Source organism: Salvelinus fontinalis, chromosome 5 (assembly GCF_029448725.1).
Source record: "Salvelinus fontinalis isolate EN_2023a chromosome 5, ASM2944872v1, whole genome shotgun sequence".
Lineage (NCBI taxonomy): Eukaryota > Metazoa > Chordata > Actinopteri > Salmoniformes > Salmonidae > Salvelinus > Salvelinus fontinalis.
Window position 1 is genome coordinate 19,830,970 of NC_074669.1, and position 23,559 is coordinate 19,854,528.

Here is a 23,559-nt window from a genome sequence, read left to right on the forward strand (position 1 = left end):
CCTCTCAAAAGGTGTTGGGTTTCGTTTTCCGTTTGGCATTATGAAGGCACGCTGTCAAATACTTTGTTCACTCTGTTATACAGTATTTGTCTGGCGTGAGTAAACACTTCGATTCCGGCGAGCAAGAGAGATTATGTTTCTACAGCATCATATTCCAAGTGTTGTGGACTTTTAATTCCTTAATGAATGTGTGCTTTGCCAGTTCCCTGTGTTTTTCCGTTTCCAAAGACTGAGTCTATAAGTCTATACGATTATTATAAACGAATAAAGGGAAAATGGAGAATGACAATATTGTAATGATGAGACAAGACAAGTTTCTGCGCGATAAAAGTTAAAAATACATATTCTTATAAACACTATATAATTACTGCAAATAATAGGCTAATAACAACTAATAGCAATAGCCTAATATTAAGTGTGTGCGTGTGTGCGCACGTGTGCGCGTTCGTGTGTGTGAAAATAAATGCTATATTAGTGCCTAGAAAGAATTGGAAATTATTTTGTATAAAATAACATTTATTTCCAGCAATTCCACATGTGACGGTACAGCTTGTGACAGAAAACCAATAGACTTTTCAGGACAAAAAATGCAATTTCACAAAATAGAGAAGAACGGTTGTAGCTGATAAATGCTGGGTCAAGTACACAGGTAAAGTCAACTGTAATATAATAATCTTATATAATCAAATTCAATATACACTGTACTGTTGGAGAAACAATAAAAACTAAGTCAGAAAAGGAATGCCAATACATCAATAGTTTTACATTTAAGCTTCCGTTTTTAAATGTTCAACGTCAGTAATTTACACGTTATGGTAATAATTTAAGACAGCCCGCTTAAACGTTTTTTTAAGCATGGATGTATGCTACCTAAAAAGAGTGAGCAATAATTCGTTAGTAAGGTTGGATGTTTTATCCCAGAAAAGAATTACTCGGAATGAAAAGGTAAAAGTAACAATTGCACCAGGATCATCAAACAACCCACTTGGGTTGGGACGCAAACACTTTTTCAATATCGAAACCATACAATTTACAGGAATCATATCGAAGTTAGAATTTGTATCTTCTCCGTATATGCACTCGATTATAATGCGACTGCATACATTATGGTGTGATGAATAGTTTGCCTTTCCGTTTTTAGGGAATTGCAACCCCTTTAAGTAATATTTTCAGACAAAATAGTTTGACTAGATATTTTCAGGTTACACACTTGGCGGGGGATTTATAGCAATACATATGTATAAGGAATAATAGTCTATCTCTAAGAAAACAAAGTTATATATAAGTGAGCTTGGTTTCCGATGCCATTTTGGGCAAGCAACCCGACTAAAAGCAAAGCATTATGTACAGCAGTGCAATAGCCAAACACGTTACTGATCTCTCCATAACATTCAACACTTGTGGCTGCAAATACAGTGTCCCTCTCTGAATGTGTCCACTTGAATCATAGTCCCAACAGGACTGCGTTCATGACACATTGTACATTCTCAGTCTCACGGTTTGTCTGTGTTGTTGTTGCCGAGGGGCCTGTACAGCCCATTGGTGTACCCCTGGTCCTTGTGCAAGAGTGTCCTGTCCCGTATGAGGTCACTGAATGCGTAGTCCATGGGCGGCCTGAAGCCCAGAGTTGGCATCAACCCCGTGGTGGAGTAGGGTGTCATGAAGGTGAGCCCTCTGCTGTGGGCCGAGTAGGCCAGGCGCAAGGGGTTTAGTCCTAGATGAGTGCTCAGGGGGTAGGTGCTGGGATCAGCGCCAAAGTGTGGCGCGTTTGGCTGCAGTGGAGAGAAGGCGGAGCGGTTGCTCAGCGTCATGGCTCCCGGTAACATGGGCCTTGGAGTGGAGGAGAGGGGAGGCTGTGCGCTCTGGAGTATGCGTTCTGCTGTCCACACCTGCTCCGGGGCCTTGGCTTGTCCACTGTTGTTGAGAATTTGCTCGATGGCCTGCACCACGTCTTTCCCGCAGCCTTGTAGAACCAATTCCAGAACACTGCGCTTGTGGCTGGGGAACACTCTGGTCAATATATCGATTGGGTTCATTTGCCTGGAGGCGGCCGATGATGGGGAGGGTTCTTGATCATCTTTGTCGGTCTCCGAACCCGAGTCAGAACCTAGGGGGCTAATCGAACCCGGGGTGTCCTCTCCGTCTTTCAGAGCCTTGGAGACAGGAGAGCTGATGAACGACTCTCCGTCTCCATTCTCAGAGCCAGAGCCATGACGCGCGTCTGGGGAGGAGATCCCGGGTTCGCTGTCAGTGGAAACCGATTTGCCCACCGTCTGCTGCTGGGTCACTGATGCCGACATTTGGGACTTCGGAAACAATTCATACTTCTGCATGCTTAAATCTGAAATAGATACATGAAAAACGAATCGATGAGATGTTGTCACTCAAATTAAAGAGGCGCCTAATAGGCTACGTTTGATATTGTTACCATTACCAAAATAGTCACATTAATTTGACAGTTTGGTAAATTAAATGCCAATTTGTCCTCTTCACATCAGAACATTATTTCTCTATCAGTGTCCTTTATTTCAAAGTTACCATTAGCAAAGCACATGCTTATGCACAGGATTTACGCACAAAACAACCTGACCAACCTTCCACCAATATTTAGGCCTATTCGTGTTTATGAACAGGCTGATCTGAGCAGGATAATCTATAAATCCACTCACCTGAGTTACTTTCGTTGTTGACAGAACCAAAGAGCTCATAATTCTGACGAGGTGGTATAATGCCGTTGGCGGCCGCCAGAGCTAGCCCTTCTGCTGTCCCATACAGGAGCTGCAGCTCCCGGGCTTCGTTCTCCTCCTGAGCTTGTTGTCGACGGAGAGCCACTTGTGCGGCCATGACGCGCTGTCTCTCGGCGATTAGGGTGCATTTGGCGCACATACAGTCCTTCCAGCGGCAATAACGTTTATGGCCCTTCAGCGCAGATACCACGCCATGATTCCTGCAGCGGGCGCACTTCGGGGTGCGAGGATACTTCTCCGTTGTGCGATATAGCATCGGACCACGCAGGAGGCTACTGGCCATGGAGACGGGGATGTTGACAGACCCTCCGGCTCCAGGGTGGACCTGAGATCCTGACGGCGCCGTGGAGAGCTCTGGTCTCAGATCCATGTCCTGTCGCTGACCAATATCTACTATCAATTGGAAAAAAGTAACGCGATGGTGTATCGATGATTGTTCACAACAGCTGAATAGTTTTCAACATATCTGCACAACTTATTAAGAAATCTTCTACCGGTGTTTTCTGTCCATTGAAGAGAACGGAATGTAGCCTCACCTAAAGCTTCACCAAGATAAATGACCTGTTTGTCAATTTAGCTAATAAGGTATAAAAACGCCGTGCAACCTGTCAATACTTGATCTCTGCAACAATCTATACAGAAATGTAAACGTCATTTACGAGGAGAAATCCAAGAGACTTGCAGAAATGAGTGCTCTCCCCTGTTTAACTTAATTTCACCAAAAGGAGCCGAGGTTGCTATACTCGCACCAGCGTGAGACACTAACTTACTCAAGAGATTGCCACTAGATACAGATCCCCTCTCTCTCCATTGTTGCTCCTACGTTTTCATTAGACAAATTTGACAACAATGTGGCGCCTGTCATTGGCCAAACGGGGAAGGTGCAATCTGATTGGCTTGTCCCTTTTTCAACTGTGTCCACCAGAGTTCTTTCTCAAATAACAAGTGTTTAGAATCTGAATGGGATCCTGCAGAGCTAAAATACATTATTTTTAACTAACTCGAATTTCAAAGCAAATGGAACTAGATTTTCAATTAAGTCATATTTATTATGGGAAATTTGGGAAATAGATTCCCAAGATCAAATGAAATGCACTTTTCTCAATATTGACATTTTCAGGCAATAATTCGATAGGCCTAGGCTATCTGAAGTTTATCTATATTAATTTGCTTGATTAATTTTCATGATGTTGTGCATCACGTGTCTTACTTGTATAAAAAGCCGTTATTGATCCTTCAATTTTATTTACACCTTTTTCGAGACAGACAATAATTAAAGTCTCACTGACGTCACTGCCCTTTTAATTCTGTCAAATCACAAGGTAAGTGACATTTACATATTGATTCAAATAGACTAGCCTATGCTATGCAATTGCTGGTAGAATGTTGTGCATGGAGTTGGAAAAATAACGTCTTTATCATATAAATAAAAATGATAAAATGAGGTTGCCTTATTATAAACCCAACTTTTTATAATAACAATAGTAACGTATTTGTTTTACAATAGTAACGTAGTAAGTGTTTTCATTGTACAATGATAGGCCTAATCCAGATTATAACACTGTTTTATTGCTAGTCATGGACATGCATTATGCGATTCAGTTGAGGCAAGCCGGACCCTTAGCTACATCCATACGCTACTTATTTTATTATGTCAAAACAAAATACAACAAAAACGTTTCAGTGTGGTTATATTTAGGATAACAATATCTAGGCCTATAGAAGACCATATTGTCTACAAGTCTATCCCAAAGCAGTAAATATTCTTTATGTCCTCAGCAAACAATGAACCAACATAATTTTCGTTTCATTTGAAAGTTTGTTATTTTTATTACTATGAATATTTTTTATAATAATAATGATTAAAAAAAATGTTTTTACAATATTTCAATTCAAGCACATAGCTACCAAATACCTTCAACATACATAAATCAAGTGGTGAAAAAACGATGAACCCTTTCTGAGTTCATAGGCTAAACAAATCCTTTACAACGAGCTCGAAATTTGAAGAGCGCATGTTTTAAATTTGTGCATATGCCTACCCTATATTTTCTGCAATCAAGATGATTTCTATTTGCTATTAGTCATAGATGTTGATAACAAAAGTGTTTTCATTGTTTCATTCATATTATATGACTATTTTTTAGATTGAATCATTTAAAACGACACTGACAATGCGATAATCAATAAATCATTGTTTACACAAATTAAGTGATAATGCAGTAACTTTATTACGATTATTAGGATTATAATGATTACTATTATTACACATTTTCTGAGCCTTTACTCAAAAAAGTTGTGTGACTAATGAATTCCAACTTAGCCTGTATGAACTCATTATTCAACTTTTATTAGTGTGCATTGAACTGTTTACCTTTTTCTCACAAGATATCAAGATTTCTAATTTGTAGGGTACTTTTGGACGACCAGTTTGCAGGTGATATAGCCTACTAACTTGTTGGAGGTTGCTGGCCATGCATGGATACCCGGGGATGATGTTGCAGCCGTCCGATGTCACTCCAGGCTGAACTTGGGATCCTGATGGTGCCTGTGGATCCATGCTCTCGTTGACCAATGCCTACAATCACCTTTTTAAATGATGTAGGTAGGGTTGATACAGTGGATGAAACTTCGCAATTCTCACCAACCACAGAACGCCATTTTAACTTTGTACAAACTATTTATTGAAATAATGAGGAATAGGCTGTATCTAACGATAAGGATCGATCCAATAATGTACATATTTAAAGGGCTTATATGAAATGTTCATTCGAGTGCATCAATTCAATAACTTTATTTAGTGGACTCCAATAACTATGTTCAATGGCACAAGACTGATAAACAAATGTAAATAGGCCTACCAAGAACGTGAAATGTAGGACTATGCTAAGCAATTATGTTTTCTTCTGAACTAGGCTTTGTGGATCATGCAATGTTGAGTGTTATGTTTTATTAGCACCAAATTCTGTAATTTCACAGTAATATTGATTGGCTGCAGAAAACCAAACATTGCATGCCCCCTCTCAAAGAACATTTAGCAGTAATCCTCATCATTTACAAATACAGACCGGCTAAACATTTCACCTGCCTACATGGGACACTGCATTCAATGTATTATAACTAATGTGGGTTTATATTGACTGAATAGGGCTGCAAAACACAACAACAAACAAAAACATCATACCCCGTACTTCTATAACCCTGAGCACCTTTCCACATTTAGACTAGGGCTTTTCTGGTCGCCTCTACAAGGGGTGCATGTTGCACTCCGCTCCGCGCGCTGCGTTTCCAGCACGCGGAACTGCCGCTCTTCTCATTGTTTACCTATGAACCACAGTAAGCAAATGCCATCTGTTTCCCCTGCCGCTGTCATCTGCACCTTTAATTACCTAATAGAGACGACATTAAACTATATATTTTTGACATTCAAACTAATTATCTCGGCAGCTATCTCACACGCATGAAAACTTCATGACAATAAATCACGGGGTGGCGTAGCCTAATATATAAACATTGAGATGGAGTTGATGTCACCTATGGTCAATGTTGAACAAAGTTAGTTGATTAATAGATTGAGGATAAAGCTCAACATGCTAAAAAACGCAGGCACAACAAATTACCTTTTTGGAGGCATTAATCTAACAATAATTAGGCCTGCATTTAGGCTAGCCTACAAACATGGACAATTCTTTCGGTCGGAAATATAAATAAGTTGGAAATATAACAGCTTTGAGTGAGTTAATATGGTAGTTTAATAAAAATATAATTAATGCATGGATAGGCCTACCATGAAACATTTTTATCGGTGTTCTCTCATGGTTTCCAATTAAATGCCCCAGCGCAATTAAAACGTGACTGTGGGCACTTAAGAAATTCAACATTCTTTGAACAGTTCATTAGGCCTATGCTTCAAAAACCCATGAGAGGCTTTCATTTCTTTAAGAAAGGCTACAGATGACTGGGTTTTTACACCATTTTAGGCAGTCACAAAGGGAGTGCTTGACCCAACATATGTAGCAGCATGTTTCTGCTGCCGCAGCACCCTGGTGAGGTATTTGAGCGACCTCTTTCGTTGCTGCTGCCCTGCCTGAGCACGGCTGGACACGGATTGCCTCCCGGGGTCTCCCGATGAAATCGCATAGTCTATTAACAGAGACAGAGGTTAGAGTAGCAGTTATACAAGGTGTAAGAGGCACAGGGTTTGGGAAAACCAGTGCGTATTTACACGCTTCATCTACTCACCAAGTGCTCATTACGTTGTTAACCTCTAGTTCACATGAGGCTCTGGCGATGATGATGGAGTTCAAGCGAATGGTTGCATTTCCTTGAAGACATTGTAGATCTCAACCTTGAAATAACTCCAGAAAAAAACTTTATATTTATTACTGTAGGTAATAAATGTAAAGCTATATTGCCCACAAATGTATAGGCCCTGAAATAGTTTGGCTATATCAAACCTTACAGGCTACCCCCATAAAAATTGATTAGGTCGATTTTGATATCAAAAACTTGGAAGATGAGGATAGTCTAGTTTACCCATAACTCACGCACTACTCTTGAAAACAATGAGGCCTATAGGCTCAATGGAAGATACTGACATTGCTGTATTTCTCTGAGAATAAGTGGAAGGTCGCAGTTCCTCAGCAAACACTTGAGCCTGAGAGTCCTTCTCTCCCACTCTTGACTGATGGAACAACACGCATTTCTAAACCCCGACATCGCATATGAATTTTTAAGGTCTCTTCGCCAAACCTTTTTCCCACCTCTCAGTGCATGCATCACGCACACATGCACGTACCTTTCTCCAAAGCCCGGCCGTTTCTTCTGCCCTCAAGGCAGGTTGGCAGTGCTTGTCATGACTCACTTTAAATAGAGTGGGCTACAATTATTCAGGAGATTAATTTGATATGTTTCATACGTATGTAGTAGGCTACAATAATGACAACAGTGTGCATATAAGAATGTCAATAAAAGTAATCAAGCTATTAGTATACAGCCATTCCACACGTTCAATTGTAAAATGTTTAACACAGTTTTAGAGTAGCCTAAATGTGTGTGTGTTAGGTACGCACAGCCAATTAAAATGTAGGCTCTATCCTTCCACATCTGCCTCCTTTGCAAACGAATGGCACAGAAAAGAAGGTAGCCTATGAATGGTCGTTCATTGAGATCACAGATGGAGTATGAGTTTTTGCTCGAAACTTGAGAAACACCATTGTCCCCAATCAAAACTCAATGTGTTCGGCTACAATGGTCTGGGCTTTGAGCTCTGCCGCTTCAATTGGCCTTGTTTTTTAAACTTGAAATGTTCAGTACAAAGACTGGCCTCCTAAATGTCACAACCGCGTCGGTTCCAAGTGTGGCTGTCCTCAAGACCTTGTTCAAAAAGAAAAAGAACACAATTATGAAGCAATAATTACTCTGCTTTACTTCGCACGCCACTGCTCCCATTCAAACCCCTTTAGCCCTGTTTAATGCTTTATTCGAGGGCATGATAATTCAAATGCCACAGGTTTAAGTTTTTTCTTTCGCGTTTAACAAAAAATTGCATTTAAATGGATGTGGGAATCGTTAAATAAATTAATGTTCCATGTCGTTGTAATTATAGCCTGTTGAATTGTAGCCCTTTAATCAAACGTAGCGTTTAACCGGATGTTATGACTTTATGACCCATAATAACATCATAACAAGTCAATTAAGCGTTCATTTGAGTTTAATCTATTACCAATTTACTACAATTACACAAATGCAAACATCACCTATAGGCCTGATGGTGAGTGGGCTTTGATCATTATTATTGCCTTATCGTTTATTACAAGAGCTGAAATTATTGACGAGAATTCACAATTGTCAGAATTTCAGCTTTGTAATAAGCTAAAAGGCTATATTAGACCACACAACGTTTCACATGATGCCAATTTACATGAGGGAAACACAAACATATTGTCTCCTGTTGTATGCGCCTATATATATAGTTTATTTTAAAATGCCGCATGGTTGGTTATTCATGCAGTCAGAAATAGGCGATATTAAAATCCCGCTCTGCATAACACCTTTCACTATCTCATGGTTTTAGTGATGGATAAAAACTAACAAAAAACAACATTATAATCGCAAAAGCTGCCGCTCAGTCTCAGTATAGGACATGGCATCATTTATGTGTACCCTGTGGTTTACGGAGACGGAGGTTGTAATTATTATATTCTATAAAAATAAAGCGTCCTAAAAACGGAACATATTGATAAAGGCCTACAGTCCAAACTAGGCTACAAGAAAACACTAGGCTACAAGAAAACAATATATGTAAATAATAATAATAATTTTATGTTAAACGTAGGAAATTGTAGTTGTGCCTATGTTTGTATTTGCATTCGAAATAAAGTCTAAGTTATCCAAAATAGTTCTAATTCCCTGTTTAATTTACCTAAAAGGACAACACTTTATAAAAACGCTTTCATTCATTTTATTTTCATAGCCTATAGGCCTACAGACGCGTAATGGTGTCCTCAAGAGGTAAATAAAATAACTTCATTCAATTTGAAGTAAATAAAATAATAATGCGAGAAAGAATAGAACACAACTGATAAATTTTTTTATGATATAAGTTCTCTTAATTTCAATAGAAACCCCGAGTTCAGTTTTATTGCTAGGGGCTCTTGCTTTAATCATATCTTTGAGTGTTTAATTGTCCAATATATAGCATACGTGTAGGTCTATAGGATTTCACCGCATTTAAAATAAATATGTAGGTCACTGATTTGTGTTCTACGTAGCTACTTTATTTATAGTATATATAATATTTGTTTGTTGATTTTTCACAACTATTAACATTTCCATAAGTTTGAAAATCACCACCTTTATACTTGCATGAGCCAAAAGCTAAATTGATTTAAAAAATGAATATAACCTTGGCATTAGGGGTGGGGTATTAGACAATAATGACAGGATCATCATAAGGCTGTTAAAGCGTAATAATCAAGTAATAAGCATCTTCTGATGCTATGCTGCGTTTTTGACACCTCCATCTCCCTTACTCACTTTCCATCACACACACACACACTCACTCTCTTATTGAACAAGAAACCCAGAGAGAAATGAGCCCCCTTTTGTGCCCAACAGTTTAAGCTGCATAGATTGTTTCTTTGGCGCTCATTGAGTGCCAACATCTCTGAGAAAGTAAACGTTGAGTGACCCTCCAGGTTAGTTTAGTCTGGGATCCCTCCATCACTGGGTGAGTGGATTTAAAATGCTGGATGCTGTGGGATCACATCTTACTTCAAAGGAGAGATCACTTGCATCAGGAATTCTGTTCCCTCACTAGGGGCCAACATTCTTGACCCTGGAAGACTGGTTAAACATTATTGAACGCTTCCCTTTTGTTAGGGAATAAAGTCACCACCTGATGTTGCCACCAGTGAATCTGTACCACAGGAAGCCAGAGAATAAGTCCATTGTCACACAGCCACATTCTCAAAATGTGAGATTTAACAGCGGTGGCTTTACTTAAAGATGAGACTGAGTGACAGCCAGCGTCTTTGGATGTCTCAATCAGTGTGTCTTAAAGGTTGTCCCTCACAGTTTACTGCAGAATTATGCTTGAGAACAGATGTCCTGGGGTCTATAATGGCACCTTAAAACTTAGATCTTTACAGACGTATAATTTAGTGAAGTGGTTTTCATTAACCATGTACACATCAATACATTAACCAACCAATCCTCTGAAATAAAACTCTTTAACAGAACATATTGCAATTCTAGCAGTAAACAATAAATCAGGTGACAAGTTTGATCAAGTTGAGAAAAATATTATCCAATTGGCATTTCCGACTGCATCATCATCATTAGTTGCAGCTGTACAAAAGAGATGCCCAAGTGCATTAGTAAACCATTCAATGATTGAAACTGTAATATCACACATCAGAGGAGTTGCACAATCCACATAGTTCCCTGGGGAAGAAGGCCTGACAAGAATTGTGCACTTGTCTCTTGCTTATGTGAACCCAGCTCATGTTCAATGAAATCCTTTCCGTCCAGTGAACTCTCCTCTACCTTAAGCTCTGTTGAGGATTCCATACTTTTACAACCATGATGCTACTCTGGGTTAAAATAAGTAACGCTGTAAACTGGACGTGCCCACTTCTGATATGCAGCACACTCCTTCAATTAAAAATCTACATTTGACCTTTTTCAACAAGTCAAGAATTGTGGAACCTTAAATTGGGAATGCATGAGAGAAGTTTAACTGTGACAGTTATTAGTTTTGCCAGGGTATCAGGAACAGTCACCAAAATGTCGCAAATCAAGAGAACAAATTGAGTGGATAATCAACCAGAGTGATTAATAACCTTAGAAATCTGCAACCATATCCTGTAAATGGCAGACCCTGTTCAGTCTCCGCTGTGAAGTGAACTTGTCACTCCTAGTACTCACCATCCGTTTCTCAAACATTGGAAATAGTAATGACTTGCTAAATCACTTGAATCCGTTTACATATGTAGAATCTTAATTTGAGCCAGTTTGCTACAGCGGGAAAATCATCCTGCAGCAACAGAACATGTGAATTAAGTGGATTATAATTAAATAACATCTTTGTAGAGGTTGAAACATTTTTCGTAAGGGAAAATCAAGTCCGAAATTTTAAATTGTAAATGACAAACTTCATAAGCCTAAACCTAAAATACACTACACAATTTAAAGTACTCCTGCAACAGGGTGATCAAATTAAGATCCTACACCTGTATCTATGTATAAACCTGGATAATTTAAATGAGGGCTAGAATGCTGTCTCTCTTTTGAGCAGTAGGTTACTGACAGGGTGTGTCAGATCAGGTTGTGAAGGAGACCAACTGACGCATGCTCAGTTCTCTCACCAGGCACACACACAGCAGCCTGGGGAAGTCTGACTGAATGAACACATAAAAAATTCAAATTCCTTGCGTGAGAACCAAGAAAGCGGTGGGAATGTTGCAAAGGGCTGAATTTGCCTTTAGGATGGAGAGATTATTTTCCCTCCAAGGGTCAGATGCACACAATATGCCAAGAAGATTAAGATTGGCAAATATGAAAATCCAGACAATGACCCAATGCACATTCTCCTGTTCTGAAACCCACTGCACATTCTCCTGTTCTGAAACCCACTGCACATTCTCCAATTCTGAAACCCACAGCATGAGGTCCTGTTCCACCTTAATGACTGACCCTCCACCCAAATGAGAAATAAGAATGCCAGAAATAACACCAAATCTATTCTGGTCATTTCATTAGAGGCATGCACTGAGAGTACTAATCCTGATTCCCGAAACCTGCATCTTTTGATAAAAGTTCTCAGTGAAAAATGAGGGCTCTACTGTTGGGCCCACTGTGCCGGCTTAAACTTTGGCTTTTACTGTCAAAAAGAACTCCATTGCAGATGGAGAGATAAGCCTATAAGCTCATTGCTGAACTGAGAAAATTAGCCTTTGTGGCAGATAATACCAGATGTCTGGAAAATATTGCTGTAAAACAAGACAATGAGGCAAATAACTTTTCTTAGGAAAAGCAAACTAGTATTTACCATTTTAGTGGCAATGATAACGTAGTCTTATCCCCTGCCTGGTTTTTACACAGGAAGCTCACCATGTTCGCTAATTGAGTACAGCATGCAGACGTACACAGTTCAGTCAAACACAAAAACTCTTATTTATATCTTTCAGACAGGGACAGCCCATAGCCTACTGGCCAAATAGACAAATGGCATAAATAATATAACAGCTTTAATATGGAATAGAAAGTTTGCTGATGCCTCAATGACAGAAACCCTGCAATCATAATGGGCGCGTTCCACATCTAAGGTGAGGCGACGCAACAACCAACGGTTGCATGCCACGTCATCGTCGACTGACAAATTGCTACATGTGGTTAGCTGACACTTAAAATATCTATCCAGGCATTGTTAGACCTGTCATGTGTCAGCAACGTCTAAGCATAGGAACGTGCCCATTGGTAAAAATAAAGGCGTAAAATAAATGTAATACTATAAATAATGTGCCAAGTGAAATTTACAAAATGAATAGCCTATCCAGCTCCTCAAAATGTTCCCTGTCAAATCTGTATTAAGATAACTTAAATTAGAAGGGGGAAAAAAACATAATTAAGGCCACAATAATAATATAAAATGTCAACCGACGTGTGTGTCTGTGTGCATTTCAAGAGAGTGCTGGCTCAGACCAATGCATGTTCATATATATTTTATATAATGTATATCAAACTAAAACTAATACAGCATCAAACTTAAAAAGGATCAAGAAAAATAAAGGAGGAACAGTTGGTTGTGGAGCCTTTTGAAATTAAAACCAGGCTGGTCGGAGCAGAGCAGGAGGGGTGCAGATCAGGAACATTGAGCCTCTTTGGCTGCTTGTGATGGTCGGGTTGGATGGGGCAGGGGGGGTCCGTCACTGGCTGGGTGCATGGAGGTGGAGGGAGCAAAGAGGGTACAAGCCAAATGCAGGTGGAGATGAGATAGTCCAGCGTTCTCCAGGAAATGTCTCTTTGCTTTTTTTGTTTACTTTATTGAAACACGTCTAAAATAGCAGCCGTACTGTAGTGGGAAGTCCTTGTCTGTGATGCTGTTCTTCTACTCAAAAGTTTATTTTTAATATCCTTGATCATACTGTAAGATTGTGGGCAGAGAAAACCATGACATTGCAATTAAGTGAGGGGCGAAAGAGTTTGGCTGTGTGCTTGTGGTTGCTTCTCTGTGCATACGTGTACACTAGGCATTCATGTATGATGCAGAGGCCGAGAGCAGAGAATCTTACGTGTGGGTTTTGTGGGGGTGTTTGTGTCTGAGTAGTGTACTGTATGTTGTGTATTGTGTGTTTAAGAGTTCACATCTGTGTGAGAGGGTGGTCGGTCTCTGTAGACCCACTGGGACCATGCTAGAGCTCTTCACTACTCTTCCAGCCAGTCCCACCACCACAGCCAGGCAGTCCTACTCTTTAGCTTCCAGGAACAGGGTCTCCTGAGGGAAAAGCTTGGCCTCCAGTAAAGACGAAGCTGGGTCTAGCTGGGTGATCTGCAGAGGAGAAAGAACAAATCGAGAACCATGAGACTAGTTCACATTCATACAGGTTACATGACACAGTCATTACAAGTCTTTGTTCTAGCTTGAGTTGAAAGTGACCTTTCACTGCATGTGTTATCAGGGTTTCATGAAGGGATACTAGCATGCTAGCAGATACCTATAGACTTCCTGTTATTGCGCTAACGGGCATTGGCTCGTGAAACTACCTCTAACTTCATTCATACTACACACAGAGACATAAAAATGGTATCCATGAGTTTATGACTCTGGGGAAGTAGATAAAGGGCCTCTACCAAAACCCCAAAATATTCCTTTAAACTATGGGCCAGGACCCAGTGGCCATGGGCGAAGTGGGTTACGAGTTATGAGAATACATCTATAATAAAACACACTATTTCTTAAATTGGGTCGGTGGAAGATGGTCACCGGAGGACAGTACATTTCTAATTTGGGTCTCAAGCTGAAACAGTTTAAGAATCCCTTGTTTACATGAAAAGTATTCAGTTGCAATGTGCTGATAAAAAAGTAACAATGATCAACTATTCCAATTCTTAGCATTTATGTCCTTGAACACTTCTTTCTATGTACCTTGGGATATGTACACAAAAGTCAATGTCCAATGTACGCCATGCAAAGAGATGTACTCTGCGTGAACTAAGTCTCTTCCATCATGTAGACAAGCTGGGACTGAGGCAACAATCTGATCATTTCTGTTGCAGTATCCAGCATTACATTTCCAAGAGAGATTGATCATTTCTGTTTTTCTATCCAAACTGTTGTAGTTTCTACACGGCCCTGCATTGTTCGATGTGTTACGACCATAAAACGAACCACCTTCCCTACTGAGTGAATGAACAAACACAAATATGTAAGGTAGACAGTAATATTAGTGACACACATAGTGTATCAATAAGCGCAAAAATAATTAAAATTCAAGTTGATCGCACCAGCAGAGCAAGACCGTAATGATGCATTGCCACCCATAATACAACTAATTTCGTTAGTTTACCCGTGTGTCAACATTGTTATGTTGTTTAACATGAGGCGACCCTGCCTCCTAGCTTATGAGGGTTAATCACTGGGGGTCTCCCGTTACATAGGCCCCTGTCGTCCTCGTCCCCACACCTGGGTCCTCTGTGACGTGGGGGCCAGGCCAGGACTTATCTGCTGCCTGTGGTTAGACCTCCTATTATGATCACTGGGGTGGTAATTAACTAACAGGCCTCAGACAACCAGCGCAGTAAGGTCAGAGTTTACCTCACACTGATTAGCCCATCCTCACGAAGACAGATTAGGTGGAGAAACACAGCTAGGTAATGTAATGGCTGAGAGACCTTTGAGGAGGCTGAAACATGAGCGCTGAAACCAAGTCAAAACACCCACCTCTCCTCTCACCGTGGAGTCAGAGTTGGCTGTGTAAAGATCCTGACAGATGTGTCTCTCAATCACCACTCTTGCTGGGGGTGTAATCCATGTAGTTGTAAATTGTCTTGACCGGTTCTCCATTGAAGTAGGATGTATTGTGACTTTTGCTGCCTACAGGCTGATCTACTCCCTGATATAACATCTCATGCTCCTCTTTTCTACCACACAGATATGGTAACAAACCCATTGTCCCCTCAATGAGTCATCTTTCCTAATGAGTCATATTTCCAATGATCATTGAGACATCCAAAACCTAACCTTCAATAGAGCTAGATAAAGTACATCATTTCAAAGCTATGATGCCGGGAGTTCAAAGAGCAAGAATTCATCAGCAAACACTGGTATTCCCAGATGAACAGGGAAATGTCACACCAATGGAGGCTCTTTGTCTTCATCTCCTCATACTAATTTCTTCTGTCATCTGGGCTCTCCGCTCCCCAGTATGACCTGAGGGTGTAAGGCAGCACAGGGAGGGGGTGCCACGGCAACCTACACAACACACCGCAGCGAGGGCAAAGCAAGATGGCTTGCTGCTAACAGCCTACACCCCAACGGGTGAACGCCTTTCTCCCCACCTTTTGCTCAGTATTTCACAAATGCCAGCTATGCAAATGAACCCGACAGGCGTGTTATGACACCACAGCATCAGGTATGAGTAAATGAGGGTTTAGGGAGGATCAGGTGCGGCTGTGTGTGTGTTGGGGGGGGAGAGCATCTGACTCTAAAAAGAAAGTAGAGAAACAAGATGCCACACTGACACAGGAGACAAGCGCTATTGCTGATTGTTTACATTGTTATCCAATTAACAGACCACAAGCATTGAGGCATCCGTCAACAAACAAAGCTGTTGTTTTCCACTCTGCGTCGTGATACCAGCTCCATATTTTCACTGTCTGGCTCGGCCTAGACTCGATGAATTCTCTTCTCCCCTGACTGACACATACGGCAGCGCATGACACACAAACATATTCATTCCAACATTATTCATGACACGGCTAACAAAACAATCTCATCAAGAACAGCTCTATGATAAAGGCAATGCACAAGCATTAGCATATGTTAGTATAGTAGATAAACCAACTAGGTGTATGACACACAACATGAAAGTCCAGCACAGGTTTGTGAAGGGTCATTTTAAGAGCGTTTTGAAGATTCCGGTTAAATCCGGAGCAGTAGTGTGTTCTCCAGTGCTTGATGATGTTGACAGTGGATAATCCTTTAACCCTATCACACGCACTCATCCTGACAGGCCTCACACAGTGGCCAAACAAATACTGAGCAGAGCGAGATGCCAACTTGCTTGATAGATCCACTACTACTGTAAATGTTGTACATTTGTATGACGTATACATGCAAGGCGCTCATGAAACAGAGGCCTGGGTCTCAAATGGTATTTCCCTGCTAAATTAAAAGTTTCCATTTGTTTTATTTATTTATTATTTATTTTTTTAACTACTGTCAAAATAGTCTAATCCCACTGAAAATGTAATCTAAAACTAAAATCTTTATTTAGGTCTATGGTTAAAAAAAACGAAATAAGCATCACTCATGTACACAACTTATTCAAGTTACACAAGGACTACAGAGATTTCAGTGTGAACATCAATATGTGGGTTGTATAAAGAAAATAAAACACAAGATTAATTTCATTCTTACCATCGAACAGAGCTTCCACCCTCCCTTTGCAAGTACATGTTTGAGGGATTACATTTCTAGATTTTATTTGAGATCATGTTGGATCTCAACTTCCAATCTCTAGTGAAGAACTACCGTAGTAGGAGCATTTTGGCAAATTTATATGCGTTAGAGACAATCTGCTCTTACATCTCAGAAAATAATTGATTAACTCCATGTTATTGTCTTAAGTTAAACATGAGGAAATCATAACACTGAACATAATTAAACACTTGAAGTTAAAATAAATATTGCAAACCACTTCATTAGTATGTTGATAACTTGAGTGAAAAGATAAAAACACCCGTCTCAAGATGTCTGTTTCCAACATAATTAAACATGCAGCTGAAATAACGCATTTTTAATTAAGCCATTTGGGTTCTGTCAATTAAAACCAAATAGCTTGTCTGTTTTAAAGTTGTGTTGTCAAGTGTTTATTCGGCCAATTACAAAAGCAGTGGGAGACCATTATGTGCTTCCAGGAACGATGGCAACACGTAGAGCCGGGGCGTGAACAGCCCACTTCAAAGAGGGACGCCGTGCGGCCTGGAGGAGGGAGGGACGGAGGGAGGGAGGACCGGAGGGTGAAAGGGGGGACTGCCGTTACCTAGGGGAACAGGCCTTGAGCTTTTAACTTCTCTTGAAGAGGAGGCACTCTGCTCCCACAAGCGCTATATGCTGCATAGAGCAGAGCCAACACAAACACAGTTCAGAAAGCGTGAGACTGAGTACAGTATGCATGTACAGCACTGTGAGGCAAAGGTGTGATAAGTCAGAGAGCTACTGGAATCAGAGCAAATCCTACATGGAGCTTTGGAGCTATACCCCACAGTCATATAGGTGGGAGAGGATATTGTAGAAAGAGTTTTGGGTTAAGAGTATGCATTTTGGGACTATATCAATAAAACTGCCATTTTCTTCCTGTGCACTTCACTGTTTCAGACTTGAAACAAACCAACTGGTGCAGCTTTGATGTCCATTTCAGTTGGACACGAGGATCATTTCATTGCAAGGTATATTTTTTCCTCAGCTAGAGTTTTGTCTAAATCATCCTACACATTGGCACTGTTCATTATTTTATTTTCAGAAACCTGGAACATCAATTAGGGTAAGGTAAAACCTGGCACAAAGTACAGCATCACAACGTGAAGAAAAATATAATGTGTAGACAATGTTTTGGTATCTAAAACCTGTTGGGTCTACTGAGCTAGGTTAACTCATGACTGGAAAAATGTACAGCTGCGTTTACACAGGCAGCCCAATTCTGATCTTTTTTCCACCAATTGGTCTTTTGATCACATCAGATCTTTTCACATCAAATCTTTTTCAGAGCTGATTGGTGAACAGACCAATTCGTGAAAAAATATCAGAATTGGGCTGCCTGTGTAAACATAGCCAGCCTAAGTAGCTGGACCACATGGTGCTGGTGAGTGTGAAGAGAAATGTTGAAGCCAAGACCAAAAATGAAACTTCCCCAATAACAAACAAGCAGCCAAAGAAACTAATGTATAAAGTCAGCAACACATTTTCTTTTCTTTCGGTTTAATCATCTTGCACTAAATTGATTTCTTATTGCTGGCAATTCTCTTGTCATGCATGGGAAGTAAGGAGAGATGAAGTTTAAACATTTGTGGTGCATTACAAATGCAATAGTGGTACATCCACTAATCCGAGCAGAGCAACAGTGGGAGCGTCTGGAGGAGATTGAGGCTCATTTTAATTAGAGAGGAGAGCTGGAAGATTAGACGGACTGGGAACAGTGTTCCGATGCACAAACATACACTGGCACATTCTGCTAGGCTATCTCCCAAATTACACCATATTTCCTATGTAGTGCCCTACTTTTGACCAGGGTCAATAGGGCTCTAGTCAAAAGTAGTGCATGATATAGAGAACAGGGTGCCATTTGGGACACAGAATAAACTCTACTTTCTTCTCCTCTGCCTCTTATCTACTGGAATTTCACTTGAGATTAAGACACATTTTTATCTTTGTCTAATACTCTTGTTTACTTTCTCTTTGGTTTTAATTCGGAAGACAAAACTGTGAATCCTTGGATTTTAAAGTGTGCCTAAGTTGTGAATAAGGCATATACAGTGCCTTCGGAATGTATTCAGACCCCTTGACTTTTTCTACATTCTGTTACGTTACAGCCTCATTCTAAAATGGATTAAATAGTTTATTTTCCACCTCAATCTACAAACAATACTACGCAATGGCAAAGCGAAAAGTTTAGTTTGTGTGCAAATGTATAAAAAAAACACAAAAAACAAAACAGAAATAGCTTATTTACATAGGCATTCAGACCCTTTGCTATGAGACTCGAAATTGAGTTCAGGTATATCCTGTTTCCATTGATTATCGTTGAGATGTTTCTAAAACTTGATTGGAATCCACCTGTGGACTTGGAAAGGCTGTCTATTAAAAACCTGTCTATTAAAAGATTCCACAGTTGACAGTGCATGTCAGAACAAAAACCAAGCCATGTGGTCGAAGTAATTGTCCGTAGAGCTCCGAGACAGGATTGTGTCGAGGCACAGATCTGGGGAAGGGTACCAAAAACACAGTAGCCTCCAAGTACCCGATGGTAAATCTGACAGCAGTTGAGTTCCTCTGTGGAGATGGGAGAACCTTCCAGAAGAACAACCATCTCTGCAGCACTCATCCAATCAGGCCTTTATGGTCGAGTGGCCAGACGGAAGCCACTCCTCAGTAAAAGGCACAAGACACCTAAAGACTCTTAGACCATGAGAAACAAGATTATCTGCTCTGATGAAAGCAAGATTGAACTCTTTGGCCTGAATGCCAAGCGTCACGTCTGGAGGAAACCTGGCACCATCCCTACGGTGAAGCATGGTGGCGGCAGCATCAGGCTGTGGGGATGGGAGACTAGTCAGGATAGAGGAAAAGATGAACGGAGCAAAGTACAGAGAGATCCCATGATGAGAACCTGCTCCAGAGCACTTAGGACCTCAGACTGGGGCAAAGGGTCACCTTCCAACAGGACAACGACCTTAAGCACACAGCCAAGACAACGCAGTAGTGGCTTTGGGACAAGTCTCTGAATGTCCTTGAGTGGCCGATGCAGAGCCCGGACTTGAAACAGATCGATCATCTCTAGAGAGATCTGAAAATAGCTGTGCAGCGACGCTACCCATCCTACCTGACAGAGCTTGAGAGGATCTGCAGAGAAGCAGACTCAAGGCTGTAGTCGCTGCTAAAGGTGCTTCAACAAAGTACTGAGTAAAGGGTCTGAATACTTTTGTAAGTGATATTTCCATTTGGTATTTTTTATAAATTGGCAACAATTTCTAAAACCTGCTTTTGCTTTGTCAATATGAAGTATTGTATGTAGATTGATGGGGGACGACGACAATTGAATCCATTTTAGACTAAGGCTGTAACGTAACAAAATGTGGAAAAATTCAAGACGTCTGAATACTTTCCGAATGCACTAGGCACTACATAACCAAAAGTATGTGGACACCTGCTCGTCGAACGTCTCATTCCAAATTCATCGGCATTAATATGGAGTAGGTTCCCCCTTTGCTGCTATAACAGTGTCCACTCTTCTGGAAAGACTTTCCACTAGATGTTGGAACATTGCTGCAAGAGTATTAGTGAAGGCCGGCACTGATGTTGGGCGAGTAGGCCTGACTCGCAGTCGGCGTTCCAATTCATCCCAAAGGTGTTCGATGGGGTTGAGGTCAGGGTTCTGCGCAGGCCAGGCAAGTTTTTCCACACCAATCTCAACAAACCATTTCTGTATGGACCTCGCTTTGCACATGGGGGCACTGTCATGCTGAAACAGGAAAGGACCTTCCCCAAACTGTTGCCACAAAGTTGGAAGCACAGAATCAACTAGAATGTCATTGCATGCTGTAGCATTACGATTTACCTTCACTGGAACTAAGGAGTCTGAACCATGATACACAGCCCCAGACCATTATTCCTCCTCCACCAAACTTTACAGTTAGCACTATGCATTGAGGCAGGTAGCGTTCTCCTGGAATCCGCCAAACGCAGATTCGTCCGTTGGACTGCCAGATGGTGAAGCGTGATTCATCACTTCCACTGCTCCAGAGTCCAAAGGTGGCGAGCTTTACACCACTCCAGCCAACACTTCGCATTGAGTATTGTGATCTTTGGCTTGTGTGCGGCTGCTTGGCCATGTAAACCCATTTCATGAAGCTCCCGACAAACAGTTATTGTGCTGGCATTGCTTCCAGAGGCAGTTATAAACTCGGGAGTGAGTGTTGCAACCGAGGACAGACGATTTTTTACGTGCTACAGCATTCGGCAGTCCCGTTGTGTGAGCTTGTGCGGCCTACCACTTTGCGGCTGAGCCGTTGTTGCTCCTAGACGTCTCCACGTCACAATAAAAGCACTTACAGTTAAACAAGGCAGCTCTAGCAGGGCAGAAATTGGACGAACTGACCTGTTGGAAAGGTGGCATCCTATGACGGTGCCACGTTGAAAGTCACTGAGTTCTTCAGTAAGGCCATTCTACTGCCAATGTTTGTCTATGAAGATTGCATGGCTGTGTGCTTGATTTCATACATCTGTCAGCAACAGGTGTGGCTGAATTAGCCAAATCCACTAATTTGAAGGGGTGTCCACATACTTATATAAAAAGTATGTGGACATCCAGCCAACTTGACAACTGTGGGAATAATTGGTGTCAACATAGGCCAGCATCCCAGTGGAACGTTTTCGACACCTCGTAGAGTCCATGCCCCAACGAATTGAGGATTTTTCTGAGAGCAAAAGGGGTTGCAACTCAATATTTGGAAGGTGTTCCTAATGTTTAGAATATATATTACAGGCTCAAAATGGCTAGAAACAAAGTACTTTCTTCTGAAACTCGTCAGTCTATTCTTGTTCTGAGAAATGAAGGCTATTCCATGTGAGAAATTGCCACTGGTGTTTTGCGGGTACTATTTAATTAAGTTGCCAGTGGAGGACTTGTGAGGTGTCTGTTTCTCAAACTAGACACTAATGTAGTTGTCCTCTTGGTCAGCTGTGCACTGGGGCTTCCCACCCCTCTTTCTATTCTGGTTAGAGGCAGTTTGCGCTGTTCTGTAAAAGGGGTAGTACACAGCGTACGAGATCTTCAGTTTCTTGGCAATTTCACTCATGGAATAGCCTTAATATCTCAGAACAAGAATAGACTGACGAGTTTCAGAAGAAGGTAATTTGTTTCTGGCCATTTTGAGCCTGTAATCGAAACCACAAATGCTGATACTCCAGATACTCAACTTGTCTAAAGAAGGACTGTTTTATTGCTTCTTTAAATCAGCACAACAGCTTTCAGCTGTGCTAACATAATTGCAAAAGGGGTTTCTAATTATCAATTAGACTTTTAAAATTCTAAACTTGGATTAGCTAACAACGTGCCATTGGAAAACAGGAGTGATGGTTGCTGATAATGGGCCTCTGTACACCAATGTAGATATTCCATTTAAAAATAAATCAGCCGTTTCCAATAGTCATTTACAACATTAACACTATTTCTGATCAATTTGATGTTATTTTAATGGCTTTTCTTTGAAAAAAAACAAGGACATTTCTAAGTGACCCCAAACCTTTGAACAGTAGTGTGTGTGTGTGTTTATATATATTCTAAACATTAGGAACACCTTCCTAATATTGAGTTGCAACCCCTTTTGCTCTCAGAAAAAGCCTCAATTCGTTGGGGCATGGACTCTACAAGGTGTCGAAAGCGTTCCACAGGGATGCTGACCCATGTTGACACCAATTATTCCCACAGTTGTGTCAAGTTGGCTGGATGTCCTATGGTTGGGGGACCATTCTTGATACACACGGGAAACTGTTGAGCATGACAAACCCAGTAGCATTGCAGTTCTTGGCACAAACCGGTACGTCTGGCACCTAACTACCATACCCTGTGTTCAAAGGCTTAAAATCCTTCTTTAACCTGTCCCCTACCCTTCACCCACACCGATTGAAGTGGATTTAACAAGTGACATCAATAAGGGATCAAAGATTTCACCTGGTCAGTTTATGTCATGGAAAGAGCAGGTGCCCTTAATGTTTTGTACACTCAGTGTATGTGCCTGTACATTTTTTATGTGTAGAGTGTGTGTGTGTGTGTGTGTGTGTGTGTGTGTGTGTGTGTGTGTGTGTGTGTGTGTGTGTGTGTGTGTGTGTGTGTGTGTGTGTGTGTGTGTGTGTGTGAGAGAGAGAGTTAGGGAGAGAAAAGTGTTTGTACTCCCATGTTCCCTACAGACCAGGATGGCAGGGTGTCTGGGCAGGCCCACACACACACACAAATGGAAATCCCATTTTGTTTCCACAGCTCCAATTAAGCAGGTAGTTAAAACTGTGCTCATTAGCTACCTGCCACAGCACAGAGCAGAGCACCAGCTCTAATTACTTGGAGAACTCCGGTCGGTGCTGCGCCGTACACCACGGCTGAGGAGAATACTGCTGACTGTATTGTATCCTAAGTAGCCAGTGCTCTTTTGTGCATGTGCACTGGCTCCTAATTAATATTCACCAAATTAGAAATGCACTTGTGGATAGAAGCAAAAACACACTTGCGTGTGGATGCATGCACACGCATGAAAAACACACTTCTCATTAGCCCACCATGGCATTTAATTCTACAGCAATCCTCTAACTATCTGA

General features: G+C 41.1%; 2 protein-coding genes across 3 annotated transcripts in view; both read right to left on the bottom strand.

Annotated features, from left to right (window-relative positions):
- Positions 1–468: 468 nt before the first annotated feature.
- On the bottom strand, positions 469–3,541 carry LOC129855270 (doublesex- and mab-3-related transcription factor A2-like). The gene is made up of 2 exons (XM_055922747.1): positions 2,670–3,541; positions 469–2,341 (listed from the first exon to the last, which is right to left on the bottom strand). The coding sequence occupies exons 1-2, from the start codon at positions 3,115–3,117 to the stop codon at positions 1,494–1,496; spliced, it is 1,296 nt and encodes a 431-aa protein (XP_055778722.1). The 5' UTR covers positions 3,118–3,541; the 3' UTR covers positions 469–1,493.
- Positions 3,542–12,406: 8,865 nt separating this feature from the next.
- Positions 12,407–23,559, bottom strand: part of LOC129855271 (FAS-associated factor 1-like) — an 85,068-nt gene continuing 73,915 nt past the window's right edge. For both annotated transcript variants that reach the window (XM_055922749.1, XM_055922748.1), the window contains exon 19: positions 12,407–13,800. In XM_055922749.1, the coding sequence (XP_055778724.1) occupies positions 13,717–13,800 (84 nt within the window). In that variant the 3' untranslated portion in view covers positions 12,407–13,716. The remainder of the gene's footprint in view (positions 13,801–23,559) is intronic.